Source organism: Sturnus vulgaris, chromosome 7, assembly GCF_052056855.1.
Source record: "Sturnus vulgaris isolate bStuVul1 chromosome 7, bStuVul1.hap1, whole genome shotgun sequence".
NCBI lineage: Eukaryota > Metazoa > Chordata > Aves > Passeriformes > Sturnidae > Sturnus > Sturnus vulgaris.
This window is the reverse complement of record NC_142249.1, coordinates 14860522-14878545: the sequence shown is the minus strand read 5'-3', so window position 1 is coordinate 14878545 and position 18024 is coordinate 14860522. Positions and strand designations below refer to the sequence as shown.

Below are 18024 nucleotides of genomic sequence, written 5' to 3'. Positions count from 1 at the left end.
GTATTGGCATAATTGAAGGTACGGGAAGTGTGATGAATGCAGACAGTAGGCTGAAATCCTTGTGAAATAAATGCTGTAAAGTATCATCATTTCACAGGTGTACAACTCTGTTGGGGCACTTTCCATGACTGTAACAACACAGTTTGCAATCTAAACATTAATTTCAATTTTAAAAATTAAATAAAATAGACCATTCCATTGAAGATTTCAGATGACTGTGGTAAGAAACAATGTAGGCTTCAGGCTAGCTATTAAAATTAAAGTATAATTCACTTGAACAAAGCTGCAGAGAGCAAAGGTGCTATGGGAAAAAAAAAGCACCAGTTCATGATACTGCCCGTTGAAAGACATTAAAAAGGATCCAGTCCTTACTGTTTCCCTATTACACTCCACCCATCAAAGTGAGGACTAAATTTACTGCACTCGTAGCAACCTCCAGTTCTCAGTCCTAAAGTCTCTTTGGAATGGGAAGAGAGCATTATCCTTATTTTCTAGATAAGGGAACTGGTTTATCAGCTTGCCCTCAGAGAGAAGCAGAGACTGGAAGAAAACTTGGCTAGCATGCAAGTACCTCAAGTGAGGGCAGACATTTGAAACCGGCTGTCTCAAAATGTGCTCTCCTGTTGTGAGGGGCTGGCAATCAGAACGAACAGTTTCAAGCCACAGCTGAGTTTCCAGTCTGCATTCACCAAAAAGTCTCTTGTATTATCCATAACAAAGTGGTGGGGGAGAAGACACCACTTTTCAGAGCTTCTCCCCATTCTAAAACCTGCCAAGTATTCAAAGATGGAAAGAATGTCATTAGAGCCCTTGTATTAAAAATTATTTATTTAGTGATCTGTACATGGGGTGAAGCAGGGCCTCATACAGACCTTAAAAAAAAAAATCAAGTAAAAACATAAATACATATTTTCTTACAAAAATGAGATTTACAAAATATACATACTGCACTTGTCTGACACGCTTGTTTTTTTTCTTCCATGTGCACATTATAAAAGACAAACCAAGCCCTGCAAGTCTGACATCAGATCTACTGAAGGATTTGGTTGATGGGCCCATTCCTCATGCTCAGACTACTGGTACGCCCTCAGACAGCAGCAGTCTGCCCCCTCACCCTGAACAGGCTTTTTCTTTTTAAACTTTCATTCTAGACATTTTCCCCCCAAAAACACGAAGAGCAGCTATAGGGTGGAGACTTGCTAAAAATCCAGAATGTCCTATTTTGTCCTTAGGCAAGAATACACACACACACATATACTTATAAAAACAACCCTTCAGTGAATATAAAGGTAAAGTAGTATGCAAAAAATAAAATAGGAACAAGTCAACATAAAAATTTTCAGAATAGAAAAATGTCACATTTCAAAAAGAAAACGATGCATTTGATGATAAATTTTTGAATGCTTTTCCTTCCAAGACATTATCACTGGAAACTTAACCAGCTGTGTTTTAGCTGAAATGAGAAGGCTCCTCACTTGCAGTAACTGCTTGATTTTAAACCCCAACCCCAGCTCCCCCACCTGCACCAAAAATCATTGCCATGCAGCTCAGGGAACCTGAGGAGCAGGCAAAGAGTCCATCGTGAGCCAAAACGATGGCTCTGTCCCCAGAAACCGGCTGTGTATTGACTTTTTCTGCAGCGAGCTCACTGCAAAGCAGGAGAGAAAACAGGTTTATGGAAAGGAAAGAAAAAAATCCTATCTTTACATTACATATTTTAATGGCTCTTGTTTTGGCAGGTGCTCTCGGTAAGCTCTTCTTGCCCTCTAAATCTTGCATTTCCTTCAGCTTAGAAAAGTGACCCATATTGAACGGTAGGAAAACATCCTGCCTCCTTTTTTCATAAAAGGAATGTTTATTTCTGCGAGCTCCTCACATCCAAGGGTGAACCTCAACGACTTCTTTTTGTTAGTTTGCCCATAAAAACCAATCCCATGCTTATGCCTTTCTACATAGAAAACACTTTTGTTTCCCCCTTTGTCTCCTAGAACAAAGGCAAGGGGGAAAAGCCTTCTGCTCAAAAGCAACAAGTCATTTCTTTTCAGGGTGTGGAACAGCAACCCCTCCTTCCCCACAGCAGCAAGAATAACAGATTGAGGGCCAAATTTTTACTTTAGAACATTACAACAGGTATCACTGAGGTAAAAAGGAACTTGTGAGCTGACAGAACAGAAGCATCTCCCCAGCACACGATCGGGCTGTAGCCGGCTGTGCAGTACTCACGTGATGGCTCCGCCGAGCTGGAAGGAGCAGGCAGCGAGCTCAGGCTCGGGATTACCCTGCCCACGCTGCAGTTTGGCCCCGGCAGTTCAGAGAGCATTTGGCTACTTCACGGCAGGGGTGGCTCAGCACATCTGGCTTCCCCTCCCTCTTGTCCAAAGCAAGGCAAGATGATCTTAGTTGGGTTGGAGTTTCTGTTCCTCAACAGGAGTAGCAGGAGAGAAGTAAGGAGACTTCTGAGTGAAGGACTCTCCTGTCCCAGCAGCGGCCTCTTTTTCAGTCCTCTCCCACTTAGCTGGTCATAAGCACCACTGGACATAATTTGACTGATCCTTTATGCAATGATTTTGATTTTTTTTTCCAAACCTTCTGTGAGGAAGAAAAAGTTTGGAAAAGCCTCCCTTCCTCCCTCTTCAGGGAACCACTGCCCTACTCCTGTGCTGAGTATCCGTCTCCTCTGCCTCCTCTGCGTGTATGCATGTGTGTGTGTGTGCCAGAGGGGACGAGGGTCTCATACGGCTGTCTCGCCTTTGCTGCCGGTACTGAGTCTGTGGTAGAAGCGTCGCCAGGACTGAAGGGTTTTGCCAGACCAAATCCAGAAGCCAGTCGTGATCCCAACAATCATGGTCATGAGGTACTTGATCATGAAGACAGTGAAGTCTGGGCTCATAGGGGCAAAGTGGCTGGGACAGGGCACAGCATACGTTTTGCAGGTCTGGAGGAGCCACGTCTTCTCCCAGGTGCCACGGAAGGCCTGCTCGTAGAAGTAACATGCCAGGACAATGGTAGCAGGCACCGTGTAGAGGACACTGAAGACACCGATGCGCACCATCAGCTTCTCCAGTTTCTCTGTCTTTGTGCCATCGTGCTTCATGATGGTACGGATGCGAAACAAGGACACGAAGCCAGCTAGCAAGAAGGAAGTGCCAATGAAGAGATACACAAATAGGGGTGCCAGCACAAAGCCCCTCAGCGAGTCCACGCTGTAGATGCCTACATAACACACCCCACTGAGTACATCCCCATCCACCTGTCCCATGGCCAAGATGGTGATGGTTTTGACAGCAGGCACAGCCCAGGCAGCCAGATGAAAATACTGAGAGTTGGCCTCAATGGCCTCATGGCCCCACTTCATGCCAGCAGCCAGGAACCAGGTGAGGGACAGGATGACCCACCAGATGGAGCTGGCCATGCCAAAGAAGTAAAGGATCATAAAGAGGATCGTGCAGCCTTCCTTCTTGGTGCCTTGGGCTACTGTGCGGTAACCATCCTCAGAGAAGCGCTCCAGACACACCACCCGCTCCTCCAGCAAGAAGCCTGCTGCATAGGCCACTGCCACCATGAAGTAGCAGCCTGAGAGGAAGATGATGGGCCTCTCCGGGTAGCTGAAACGACGCATATCTACCAGATAGGTGAGCACGGTGAAGAGGGTGGAGGCACAGCAAAGCACGGACCACACACCCACCCACAGCCGGGCAAATCGCACCTCTGCCTCTTTGAAGTACATGAGCCCATTGGGCCGGGTTGGCTCACAGGGGGCTCCACAGTCCCGCTCCCCCAAGAACCGGTAGCCCAAGTAAGAGGGTACTTTGAGCTGCCGGGGGCAAGAGAAGGAGAAGCCGGAGGGTGGCTGTGGTGGGGTAAGAAAGTCAGGGAGGTAGCCAGCTGTGGGGTGGGCAGTGACCCCCCGACCCGCCGCACCACCAGGTCCTGGTGGGGCATCCGACGTGTTCTGCCCCACGCAGATCTCACCCGCACCGTGAACAGGGAAGTTCTCGCAGCGGAGCCGCTCTGGCCACTGGAAGCCGAACTTGTTCATGAGGGCCTCGCATCCCTGACGGGCGCGCTCGCAGAGTGAACGGCAGGGTGGGATGGCCTGCTCCAGCACGGTGCACACCGGCGCGTACATGGAGCAGAGGAAGAACTTCAGCTCGGGCGAGCACTGCACCTTGACCAGCGGGTAGAACTGGTGCACCTCCAGCCCTGCGTCCTCCTGGTTGGTGTGGCCCAGCAGGTTGGGCAGGATGGTCTGGTTGTAGGCGATATCCGTGCAGAGCGGGATGGAGATGGGCTGGCAGAAACCGTGGTCCGGCACGGAGATGCCCTTCTCGCCGTGGTACTGCTGTGCCGTGGCACCCGCGGGGGTCCCCAGCAGGGCGGCCAGCAGCGCGGCCAGCCCCAGCAAGGGGCAGCCAGCGGCGGCCGCTCCGCCACATTCTCCTCCAGCCCGCATCGCCGGGGCGGCCGGGGGCCCGGGGAGCCTCGGGGAGTCTTTCAGAGCCGGCCGGCGCGACGCCCCAGGGGCATCAGCGACCAGAAGGCAGCGGCGGGGCCCCTTCGGTGGGGCAGGAGCGCGGCGACGGGAGGAACGCGGCTCCGCGCGGACCTCCACGACTTTCTTCCTCGGCTCCGACGCGGCGGCGCTCGCAGAGCTGTGGCGGCGCTTCGCTCGGCGAAAGTTTCCGGAGCTGCTCTCCCCGGAGAAGGCAACGGCGGCGAAACAGGAGACGCGCGCGTAGCCCGGCGACGGCTCTGGCCAGCTCCGCGCAGGGTCCCGCGGCGGCGAGGCGGAGGCGCTGCTCCCTGCACGGCCCCGGGGATTTGGGTTACGGCTAAATCGATTATTACCGCGCCCGGCTGAGCCGTGTATTTTACTTCGGGGCTTAAATAACTTTCAAAATCCAATTACTGCGCGATCCTCCCCGCGGCTTGGCTGGGCTCCGCTCCCGACGGACGCCGCTGCGGGCTGTGCGTCCGGGGTAGCCGCGCGTCTCTCGGCTCGTTTCGTTGCGCTCCGCCCGCGGCTCCGCCGACGCCGCCCGCTCCGCGGCTCCCGACCCGCGGCCGCCCCGGCACACAAAAAAGGCGCAGCTCCGCGCGGGCCCCGCCCCCGCCGCCGGCCCCATTCACAAACCGCGCCGGGGGCGGGGCCTCGCCGCACCCGCCCGCCAATCCGCGCGCGGGGGGCGGGGCCGTGCTGGGGGAGGGGAGGGGGAGGAGCTCGCGCCGGAGGAAAAAAAGTTGGGAACAACTTTTCCCATCCCCGCCGGGCCGGGAGGAGCCGCCCGCGGCCCCCACCCCCCGCGCTGCCCGGCACAGCCGGGAAGGCGGCGGGGGGGGGCAGGCAGCTCGCTCAGGGTGGCCCGAGCAAACTAAAATTAACTGGCTGCTTTCTGAGCAGGCTTTGAAAATGCGAACAGCTGCCTGTGCCCGGAGTTATTAAAAAGGAAGAAAAAAAAAGAGAGTAAGGAAAAAAAACCCCAAACCAAACGCCCGGGTACATTTGCAGAATGATCCTATTGCGTAGTTGGGATGTTCGTGTCTGTGCGCCATCACCTCCCCAGCGTGGGGGGTTTGATTTGTTATCGCAGCATGACCGTTGCTTTTTGCTGGCAGAATAAACGCTTTATTCATGCAGATCTAAGCCCTAGCTGGAGGAAGGCAGCTTTTTTTGAAACTTCCAGTGTTACCTAAGCAAAGAGGAGCAATTTTAAATCCCTATTTGCACTGCTGCGATTCCTTAGGAGACTCAATTAAACAGTGAAAAACCGTGAGTTCCTCTGTGAAAGCACCCTGCCTGCCAGAGAGAAACTGAGAGAGCCCTGCTACTGGCGTGCTAGGCCAACTAGCTCTAGAACTAGATACCAGCATACATTTGCTAAGGACAGGAATGTGGGGTTTGCAGCATAGCTGTGTTTTGAGGTGCACTGCCAAAGCACAGGAAGCTGGGACCATCCAGCCACTGTGCAGGCAGAGCATGTCTTCGGCAGCACAGAAGGAGTGTGCTTGACAAAAGCTCTGCAACAAGGCCTGCTTCTGCTTCACTGGCCCATGAGAGTTTGTGCTCGCAGACAGGCTTGAGCCAAGTATTATTCAACTTACCCCATCCTTCCCTTTGAGGGCAGAGGTCCCCTTGAATTGCTGTACTCAAATTCTTACTTTTACTCCTTTGCTCGGGACTGTGCTTCTGTTAACAGCCAAGCAAAGACACCAATGGTACCATCCTCCAGGGCAGCTAAAGAGAGCAGAGTTTGGCTCAGGGAGCTCCAACAGCAATTGTTGGACAAATGTTTTCCATATCCTCTACTGCTCATGAACAATGTGTCCTCATGCCAACAAGACCACGGTGCTGCAGCTTTTGTTACATTTCTTAAGAGGAGTTGACAGTTATAAACAGGCTTGCTAAAATAAATTTACTCCTCTTAATGGAGATGTTTTTAAAAATAATACTGTGTATATAAAAAAGACGTACGGGAAGGACTAGCTAGTCATGGCTGCAACAGTTCCTTCTGGAAAAGAAATGTCTTTTCTACTTTCTCAGTTAGAGCTGCTTGAGAGTGCCTTAGAGTAACTTCACTTTTTCAATTTTTAAGGCCTTTTACCTAAATTCCTTGCTTTTCTATGCCTAGTGACTAAGAAGGCTTTTGATACTTTTCACCTAAATAACCACCCATGGGACAAATTTATATTAATTTGCCTACTCTGTTGTTCGGGTTTTGGCCACTAGTAGTTTTTAATAAAATTATTCTTTCCACAGTTTTGTTTGGGGATTTTTGGGGGGTTTGTTTTGGGTTGTTGTTGGGTTTTGTTTTGTTTTTTGGGTTTTTTTTTTTTGTTTGGTTGGTTTTGTGTGTTTGTTTGGAATTTTTTGTTTGGTTTGATTTGGTTTGTTTTTGGGGAGGGGGGTGGTTTCCTCCTTCCCCCTTCTACCCCCCCCACCTCCCCCCCCCCAAGTCTGTAATAATCACCTTAAAGCCTCCCTTTTTTGCTTTGGCTTATATGACTGTCTTCATCTGCAAAACACTTTGTGATTCATTGTGAAAAGCATTGGATGATATGAGATGTTTCACTGGCAGGCAATGACAGTGCAGAGAAGGTAAAGCAACCTCAAACTTTCTGTCCCATGGATTGCTCATTCTGATTTCTGGATGTAAAGAAACAAGTTCAGAGCTAGTAAAATTGTATTGCAAGAAACTCCCGCTCAGCAATGGGGAGACAGTTACAGAACTATAAGGAGTAAGGTTGATCAAATCAAGTGGCAAGGCTTTAACTGGAAATTTACAAGACTTGTCATTTACATAACATTGTTATGTATTTTATGTTATGTCATTGACATAACTTGTCATTTACAAGACAGGGCAAATGGCATCAGTGGCTCTCCCAGTTTTCTACTGGTCCTATTTGTTAGAGTCATTCATCCAAACCGTGGAATGAACAAAAAGATAACTGAGCTCTCTGATACATGGAAAAGCATCCTTTACACTTTATGAATATAATGTAGAATCAAAGTGAAGAAAAAAGGGGAGGGGGAAGTGAAAATGTAGGCAGAAAGAAAGAAGAATTATGTCCTAGATTATTTCTTAGGGAGAGAAGAGAGTAAATTTATCACATGGAATGGTGCTGCTAGGTCATCCCAGATGGCAGGAATGTGCAACAGGATTTACTAAGATGAATGAAGAAAGTCTCTTGGATATGTTACCAAATTCCAAGATCTTTTTTCTATTTAGACCCATGGGGAGATGGGAAACAATCACTGAGAGAGGCAATGGCAGTTGCCTCAAAATGGCACACTGTAGTGTAAGAAAACCCCAGACTCCTAAGTCAGTCTAAGGCATCCTGACAGCTTTAAGGGGACAATGAAGAGAAGGAAAAGAAGGAAAAGAAAAGAAAAAGGGGGAAAAAAAGCAGCAGCAAAATTCATTATTCTGGAACAAAGGTTAGTCCAAAGAATCCAGAACTTCTGTAAGTACCATCAGCTACAGTTCAAACAGCAGTCTGCAAAATGACTTAAATTTCCTCACAACAGGAGGGATCCTCATCAGCACGGTAAGCACAGCAGCCAGGTTATCAGTCACCCAGAACAAACATGCTGCACAAGACTTTACAGCATCTAACAAGTTGTCTATTGCAACCACAGAGCAGTTCAAAAGGTTTTCTCTAAAAATCTCCTAACTGCTAATGTTCTAAGTACTGTTACCAGCAGTAAACCTTCACAAGCAAAGTCCTGGCAAGTCCTAGATTCCAGAATAAATTTACAGTCTCCGGTGTTGATACCAGCTCTGGAGCTATCTGACTAGACTACTGGCATAGGGAGGAATTGTTAGGAGCAAACAATTATCTGTCTTTTTACTAATTTAAAAATAAATCCAGTTCAGCTTCCAAACTAAGTCAAAGTGAGGAGTGGCATCCCTACATGATGTCTTTTCCTGCTGTTTTAAAGCCTCCTTAGGTGGTGCCAATATAATTTTCCTTGTTTCCTATCCCATCTGATAGAAAACTCTTCCCATCTGGGGAGGGAAATCAAAACAAAACACCCCCTCCCTGCCCCACCACTTATTTTGAGTGCCTGAGGGAGAACATTTTCAGATTACCTGTTGCAAAGCTTTCAGTCCTCTTTGCCCTCAGAAGAACAAAGGCCATTGCTTCCCCTTGTCCTTCCCACCCACAGAAACTTGCTGGACCGCACCTCACTTGCCGTCCTGCTAACCAGCACTGCCAAAGTCCCCGTGCCACCGCCTGAGCTCTGAGATTTTCCCAGTTACTTTTAGTAAATAACTTTTATGACACTTTTAACCTCGACATTCTGAAGCATGCTTACATACAGCCTTACATGATCAGACAGGCTATTGAGCTAAGAACATCAAAATTTGCACTCCCCAAAGCTTAGTGGAGAAATGCCTGGAGCCTGGGGGAAAATTATACATTTGCCTATTTTACATAATTATTTGCATAATTAGAAATAAAATAAGTTCACAGTATTATATCTGTTTGCATTTCTATCAATTTGATAGATTAGTCTAAATTACATCTTGTCTGAGCTCATCAAAGAAATCCAGTCTTTCTGTAATGAAGCGGGAGAGCCTCGTATTTCATAGGCAGGGAGTGGGAAAAGCAAACCCCTGCCCCCCACCACGAAATCCTTAATTTGAAAATAGATGGAAGACATAAGAAACTGATTGGAAAGACCATATGGTGACAAAAGGAAAGGGAATGCTGCAAGAGGGGATGTGGCTTCCCACAGCGAGAAAGGTAAAAGCCCTTTGCATCACGGATTTATAAAACAATTATTAGTTTATGAATTAGTATCCCAAAGGATACAGGGAAGTAGCACTGTCTTCCACATTTATGGTAAAACTGGGAGAAACTTTAGAAAGCAGTCACAAGGATGAGCTATCAGGCTGATGATTGCCTTTATCTCTAAGATCCATGAATAAGAAAACAAAACCTGAAGTTGATCTGCTCATCCCCCACTCAGCAGTTCATTGAGGACATCAGTCACATTTTAACCCTTTCATGATACTTTGAAATCCCCTGTTTTTATAAGGTGATTTTAGTCTGCTTTCTCAGTTTTAGGGCTGCAGAAAGCCTTTGGTATAGAACCCAGGAAATCCCTCCCTATGTCAGCTTCTTAGGCTAGGTGCCTTTTTAGCAAGACAAATTCTCTATTGGCAGCAGTATTACCAGCTAGACCCTGTCACCATTATGTCTGGATGCAGCATACTGCAGTATGAAAACAGGAAGATTGTGAAAGCAGTTGGAAAATATGACATCTGTGTCTGCTATCCTCTTTGCATCAGTGAGGAAGATACTGCTTTACAAAATCTGTAAGTCTGATGTAGCATAGGCACACGCAAACTTACTTTCTGATCCGTTAAATCTTAAAAAGTACAGAAGCACTTTTATGATGTAGTATGTTGGCTAGACACTTTCTAGACTGCTGTAGCTGATTTTGGCCAGTTCTTTGTACATTGGGATATGTGATATATCAGCCTTGGCAGCACCAGGAGAACTGCTTGGGATGGACCTGCCCAGGCTCCCTGGGCTGGTCACCTTCTCTTTGTTTGTGCAGGAGTCCCAGTCTCATGGATGCTTCAGCTTATCCTGAGCTTCTCACAGTGTCTGTGAAAATGACTCACAGGTATGCAAAGGTCTCTAGCAGAGTCACTCCTTGCTTTATAATTCTGTTTCTGAGCAAAAATAAATATAGTCTTACCTACTTGCTCTCATAACCATGCAATGTTTTTTAGGAAGCTGACTAATGTGTTTGTGGTTGAAGGTCCCCTTCCCAGAACTATATTCCCTCAGGCCTCTTGTCCACACCATGAATCCTTGACCTAGTCTGGACTATCTATCAGACATCCCTTTTCCTCCAAAACCCAGTGATTTTGTTCCTTCTGTGTGATTCCGCCTTCTATAAAACCCCCTTCAGTTTGTGAGGCCAAAGACAAATGCTAACACCTGATCCCTATGTCCTTCCTGAAGGAGCTGCACAATTACAAAACCCTGCAGAAAAGTCTGCAGAAAAACTAAAAAATACTGGTTGTCCTTCCTTGAGGCAGCCAGTTCCATAGAGCTGTCTCATTTTTCAGCTGCCATCAAGGCAAGCAGTCTCTTACCAGGGAGCATTTCTGTGTGCAGCTCTAGCAATGTAAGGCTGTTATTAACTGTGGTACGTAAAACTTTAATGAAAAACAGCCAAGTTTCTCAAGTTTGTGCATAAATTTTCCAGCTCGCTGCAAATGGTGCCACAATATTTTTGAACACTGAATTATGTTTTGCTTCTAGCCCTGCTGCTGGTGTGGACATAGTGACTGGTTGCTCTGATCACTCTCCTGTTGATACCCTTTGGTTGTGAGAGGTGCTGCAATGGTCAGATGCATTGTGATACGTCTTTTGTCATTCATGCCCAACCTGGGTTAAATTTTGTCTTTCTATAGATTCATCTGTTTGAGGTTATATTTTAAATCTTCTTTAATGCACAAACTGAAGGCTTGCACTTGTCCTGTTTGAGTTTTCACTTGTTTCAATGGAAAGAACAGGATACTCATCAAAGCCTCAATCTCGGTTTATGTAGGAAGAAGACTTGGATTTAGCCCAAAATAAGAGATGGGAAAGACCCATTCTCTTTTAGGTCCTGCTACTACATATGATAGTGGTATAACTAGTCTAATTTTAAATGCCTGGAATAATGGGACTCTTGTCATCTCTGTTGGGATGTGGTTCTACCATCTAACAATCATACAGACAAGAAGCCACTGCCTGATGTTCAAACAAATGGTTTAGCTTTGCCTGGTTGAGACTCACTAAAGATGAGTGCAGCCTCCAGAAACAAGTGGTTTCCAAAGCTTAGAAAACAAGGGAAGAAGAGCTGAATTCAATACAGAATCTGCCAGATGTCTAAAGAGGCTGAGGAATTCCTAAGCCTCTGTTTACAAAATCCTGTCTCCTCCCATGAATGCTGAAATTACAAATCACTGCTACCATCCCATGTTTAGGGTGAAATTTAGGGAATTTAGGGTGAAATGAAACAAATATTTTAATTACTTTTCCCTCTACTTAATGGGCTTGCATAAACGAACCCCTGTTCTCCACAATTAAAACTATTACAAAGAATTATTTCTTGCTTTGGTCGCAGACATGCTTAGAGACCCACTTTTCTGTTTCCAGGACACCTGAAGGTTTGCTGTATAGGGCTACTGCCTGCTGCATCCCTGGAGATGGATGATCCTACGTGTGGAGAACTTCCCTTTGCACAGGGCCCCCCAGGCTGCAGTGACCGAACTGCATTTCAGTGTAGCAATGCTGTTTAAGGGCAAGGGGCAGAGAGCTAACACCAATGCTTACAGACAGCTCTCCTGAAAAACTGGGATCCTGGAGTTTGTGGACCAGCCTCAAATGCTCTCCTTTACCTTTTTTTTTTTTTAATCACTTGCTTTCAAACTATTATTTCTACCTTAGTGTCAGCCTGCATTGACTGCACTCTCTTGGTACTGTGACTGGCACTAGAGATATTCAGCTGATTTCCTTCCATGGAGGAAGGGGAACCAGAACGCAGCACTTGAAATAAGTTCCCTCCTCATGGAGTCTCTGCAGGGAATGAGGGCCCATTTTCTTAATTACATGTTCATTAGTATGTTTAGTGCTCTCCTCCTTCTCTTCCCCCAGCCCTGCCACCTGGGAGTTCCTACTATGTTACTGGAAAGCCACAGAGGTTTATTTAAATACCACATAGTCAGATTGGAATGAAAAGCTATGAAGCTTCCCCTCTTTAATACTTTTTGAAATTATTTATGGGCTATGCTTCTTGCCTACGTAGAAGGTGCCTTCTGAGATTCCTGCAAGTCAATGCAGAAATAGCTGTTTGAATTGAGTAATAATTAGAAGCAGATGGAGCAAAGCAAAGCATCACAGAAATCCCATTCTGCTAAAGAAACACTGCTGTCTGAAATAGATTTCCGTTGCATGTAACATTTTCTCTTATGGGCTAAAAAGAAATAACATCATATGTCTGGTTTGCACCTACCAAAGCTGGGAAATTCAAAGTAACATCTGCAATTCTGCTCTGAATTCAGTCTCAATCTGCATGCCATTTGCAACTCCTACATTTGCCTGTACCACAGTGACAATTTCTTTTCTTTGCTAGACCTTGGAACAATAGGCATTCAGTTACTTTTTGTGAATGTGTGTATATTTGTATTGGGTTTTTTTCTCAATCTTTGGTGGATTTTGGTGGTTGCTTTGTTGTTTGGGGGTTTTTGTTGTTTGTTTGTTTTAAATTATTTAAAATTCTAGGAAAAGGTTTGTGACTTAAAACACATTACAGTATGTAGTAATCCACAGACTCAGTCTGGGGAAGGTACTCAGAGCTCTCAAATCCTAATTTGCTGCCAAATTCTTTTGTGCTTGATATAGTGGATTGTTTCACTCTTGACTTCTAAAAATAACATATCCCGCTCTCATTGCTCCCACAGATCATCCCTTTAAGTTTAGAGAAAACTTAAAACTCACAGCATCTCCAAGACAGCTGTACAGCCCTCAAGCTCAAATTTTAACTCTGCTTCTTGTTTGCTTTCCTTACATGAGTGCAGCTGGATGCAGTTTGCTGAGGGGCTTTTGTTGAACCACGTTGTTGGGGTGAGCTGCTTTTCTTTCAGTGATTATAACTTATTGACCTGATAGAAAGTCATAAAGCCATATTTTGGTCAGCTGCTACACGTGTCCAGTAAAGCTGTGATTTTAGTGGTGGACTTGTTCATAATTACGTTGGAATTTTCAATAGGAAGGGATCCATACTGCAAGGTAAGGGAGACTTCATGAACCATTTTAGAAAGCAACAGTTTTAAAATTGCAAAGATATGCATTCACTATCTCTGAAAACATTCATATTGTAGCACTCCAAAGTGTTCTAAGCTTGTGCTTCTCGAGAGTGTTTACAAACAGGCTTGAGGGTTTTGCCTGGAGCAGAAGTTATTCCTAGGGAAAAAAACCAAAATATTTTTAAGGAAATCATAAAGGTTGGCAGGTTGCTGTTTCCTTTCTGATGTGAGTGAGCAGGCGTGCGCTGGTTGCGGCCTGTCCTGCAATGCTGCTCCTGCAACCCTGTCCCGCAGTGCTGCTCCCGAGTTCCTGCCCTGCAATGCTGCTCCTGGGACCGCCCTTGGGGCTGGTCCTGCCCATGGGGCGAGGAGCGAGTGTCGCGGCCAGACCTGTGCTGTAGGAAGTGGTGCTGGGAACAGCAATAGGTGGCATCTCTCTGTTTGGCTCTGTCTCCCAGCTCCGTGCTGCTGTAGGTGCAGGATTTTGCCTGGGGTGTGAAAACTGAAATTCCAGCTGCTGATAGCTATTACAGTGTAACCGCTGAAGCAGAAATGTAAATGCTGGTGTCTTTGCCAAACTCCTGTTGCTGGTGGGGAGGGGGAGGGATAATGTAGGGAAACGAGGTCTAATATTAAAATAATTACTTTCTGAGCAAAGCAAGCAAGTCCTCTTGTAGCATCCTAGAAGCTGCCCCACATAGTGTGTTGGGTGATGGTGAAGGAATGCTAATCCTGGAAACTGTATAGACATTGATAGTATTTTTTTAAGGTTGCTGATCTGTGGGAATTTGTGAGGTGCTATAAATTGTTTTTACCTGAATTTGAATGAATCAGCATCACACCAGTGGCTTTTGGTTTTGGAGACAGTAGGCTTTTAAAATGCACCACTGTTATCATTGTTATTATCCAAGTGCAGTGTAATCCGTGGTGCTTTCCTAGACACAGAAGTAAAGGCATTTTCTGCCCAGTGAGATTTATTCATGCAAGTTATAGTAGAGAAGGATGATGACTCATGAAACAGCCTGTGGAAAGATGAAATGGTGACTGTCCCCAGACATCCCCTGGCCTGTGCCAGAGATCGCTTCCTCCAGGGCGAGGACATCTGCGCTCAACTCAGAGCCATTGTAGGACTGCTGTTGCATGCCTCGCTGGATTGGAGCAGTTCAGATTTGGCACCGGCTTACTTGAGCCGCAAACTGAGGAGATCCTTGGAACCACATTACTTTTGGCCCAGAGATCCCTGCATGAGGGGCAGCCACTTGTGGAGAGCAGCAGGACAGGGCAAGGCATCAGATTTTCATCTGTTTTGTGACTCAATACTCTCCCTGACCACAAGGGTCAGCTCTTTGTGAGTAAAGTCTAAAGGCGTTGGCCTCTAGATATTATGCAGATATGGTGAGTTTGGGATCTCCAAAGCAACATGAGCAGCTGAATAATAGCTACTCACCAGACCCCAAATTTGCTAAAATATTCCAGAGAGGTGCAGTTTTCCAATAATGTCTAGGGTAGTTGTAATTAAGACATCAAAGATGTAAAAATTAGATTTGCTTCAAAAGCGTGTCTTAAAACTGGTCAGTTTTTGTTTTTGGTTTTTTTTTAGCTAGACCAATCCTCCCTTTAAGATGCTCTCAGATTCCAGGTGCTCTCCACCAAGGCTGTGGGTGGCAAGGAAACCCAGGCCACTTCCAAGCTTCTTCAGAGACGCTTACCTGCTCCAGGGAAGCTGCAGCTGAAGCCAGGAAGCTTAGAGAGCTAGCACAAATGGTATTTTGCTAAATAATTCCCTAGGGTTTGAGGGCTTGTTTCCTAACAGGACCAGCTAAAATAATCCAAGAACTGACATAAGGGTTGTATAAAAATCCATTGTTGCTTTTGTCCATCTTTAGAAGTATTGATTTTAAAAATACGTACTTTTCACTGCATTTTTATCAAAATCACCTTCGAAAAGAATTGCTTGTTGAAAGCCTTTTCAAGAAAATTCAGTTTACTGGTAGTATTTGAAGTCATCTGTTTTTCAAACATGATAAAACAATTACAATTGGGATAGGAGCTCATGTGGAAGCATCATGGGAGAAAACCCAAAATGTTTCTGAAAAATAGTTGAAAATAGTCTGTATGTGACAATCTCTTCCTATTCACTGGCATACAGCTAAAAGAAAAATTCGGTCCATTTTTAATGTAAGAATGCCCAAGTGTTTGCCTCTACAAACAGAAACAAAACCAAAAGCTGGGTAAACCCAAATTGTATAGCCAAGGAACCCAAGCATCCCCTTGCCTAGAGGAGGAATTAGTGGCTTGCATAATCAAGCCTGGGGAGTTCATTTTGTCATGCTCAAAGGGCTCTAGTGGTGCAACAGTAGGGGTGGAGGGATCAGCAAGCACCAACAATGAATTCCCATCATTTTTCCATTTTAAGGTCTGAGTAGAGGAAATGCAAAGCTCTTCATTTTTGCTCTTTCCCCCACCTTCTTTTTTTTAAGGGTAGATTAAAAGAATGAAGCAGTAAAGAAGCCAGGTTGACACCTGTATCTATGACAGCTCAGGCAAGGAAAATTGTGGGAAAGGATCTGCTGGCAGCAATTTGAAACTCTTTCCTTCCTGACTTGTAGGCTTTGACTGATGGTGCAGCTTTGTGCAGCCATATGGTTGAACATCTTGAAGGGCTGGCAAAGAGATGCTGGTGCCAGCCCTGGGAAGGGGAACCAAGTCATTATTGGAAACCGGATCTCAGAGAGAGGAGCCACTAATACAAAATTTTCCTTCATGCTTCACTGTTTTCTCTGTGCACGGGACCCAGTGTGGCACAGCAGGAAGGCAAGGCCTTGCCTGACTGCCTGGCACAGCTGTGCTGAGCCATGCTCAGAAGGAAAAGCTTCTTCCTCAGTGCTTAGTGCACAGTGTGAGCTCTTCACCGTGCAGCATTTCCCTCTTTGCACACACTCGTTCACACCCTCCCTCTTTTTATTTACGCAAATTTGGCTTTGTTATGAGCTGTCACATTGGTTCTCTCTATATTGCGGTACCAGGGGGATAAGGTTTGTTCTTCCCAGGCTGCAACAGAGACCCAAGGAGAGCAGAGTTCCCTGACCAGGGCGGCGTTGGTGCCCATTAATGCAAAGCAGTACCAGGGCCAGCAAGATAAGAGTTGTAATGACCACCATGGGCTCCTACTTTCCCTTTTATTACTTAGTACATTACATTTGTTTCCAGCAGAGAAGAGTTTATGTGTGTGTGGCTGCATCGGTTGTGTTGGACTGAGCTCTCTACATGGTTTTGTGGATGGACTCCAGGGACAGAGCTGCACTTCCCCTTAATAAGCTCCTCGCACCACATTAAAGATAAAAGGGGAAGGGAAATATTTATATTCTGACAAAGCAGCTCTTCCCTTCAGGCTCTTGTTTTATTTATTAGCTTGCTCTGTCCCTCTCTTGCAGTTTTTTTCTCTCTGTTTCAGTGCCTCTGCTGTCTTTTTCTCCTTTATTCACTAATTTCGTCCCTGGGAGACAGTGACAGCAAAACTTAAGAATCGCTGCCCAAGACATCAGATTCAAATTGGGTAATTCCCAGTTGATAACTACAACTCTCCCCCATCTTTGTTTTTTAACACAAAGTAATGATTTATGGTGCTTAAACAATTGAATACATTACATCCAGTTTACTCCAATTGCTTTAGATGAGACTGTAGAATAGGGTGAGTTGGGTTTCTGGTGGTTGTTGTTATTTGTTTGTTTTTTATACATTGCAACACAGATGCTGAATAGCCTCCCTTGTTTGTGTAGGCAGTGGAAACCACTATCATTCTTGTCTGGAGAAGCCCTTACTGAGGCATGACACAGCTACATGGAGACCTTTTTAACCTCATTCATCAAATGCTTCCTTTCCTCTGAGGCCCTATCCTGGGGGACCATTCATTTCCTTCAACTAATATGCCATATGAAAGGAATCTTGGGTAGATTCCTGCATCTCAGTCTAGCTCTGAATTTGTACAAAGGTACAAGAAGACAGGCAAAATGTGGTATTCTTGTCTTTACCTCTTTTGCTCTTTCTCATACGTTATGGAAAATCATGACCTAACTTACAATGCCAGGGGACATCAAAGTCCATGTTATAATTATTTTAAAAGCTATATGTTTTGTGATACAATCAAGTCGCCCTCTGCTAAGAGTGAGGCAGTAAAATTAGAGACTTGGTGCCCATAAGCTTCATGTCTCTGACATTGTTATGTTTCTGCCTGTTGTCATAGAACTGCAAAGTATCTGTAAAACACAGCCTTTACACCACCAGATTAAGTGGTGTAAACTGCAAACTGCCGGATGAATGAACTGTCGCTGGCTGGGGGAGAAAACTGGTTATTTTACCGTTCACACTGCTGCCCTCCCAAAAAAAACCACCACAGCTCTGTTTCCAGACTGATCAGGAAGGTAAAAGAATTTGTTAATTGATTTTTCTCCCTCCCATATCAATTAATGGAGCCAATCTAGTGTGATGTGTGCTCTTCTTTCTTAGTTAATTAATCCTTTTCCTTTATCTTCACAAACAATGGCAATAAAGCAATTAGCAAAGGATTTACAGGGTGTGGAGTAGTGAGAGATTCCTCTGGCCCCTCTGCAGCTCAAGCTGTTCAGCAGCGCTGCAATTCAGGCTCTCTCTAAAGGGATTTGTGTCCCCCACCCTCTGCGATGTGGCTGCTGAAAGCCCAGCCTTCTCA

At 45.7% G+C, this 18024-nt stretch overlaps 1 protein-coding gene across 1 annotated transcript; it reads right to left on the bottom strand.

Annotated features, from left to right (window-relative positions):
- Positions 1-810: 810 nt before the first annotated feature.
- On the bottom strand, positions 811-4523 carry FZD7 (frizzled class receptor 7). The gene has a single exon (XM_014879500.2). It carries the CDS (start codon positions 4451-4453, stop codon positions 2732-2734), a length of 1722 nt encoding a protein of 573 aa, XP_014734986.1. The 5' UTR covers positions 4454-4523; the 3' UTR covers positions 811-2731.
- Between the last annotated feature and the right edge of the window lie 13501 nt (positions 4524-18024).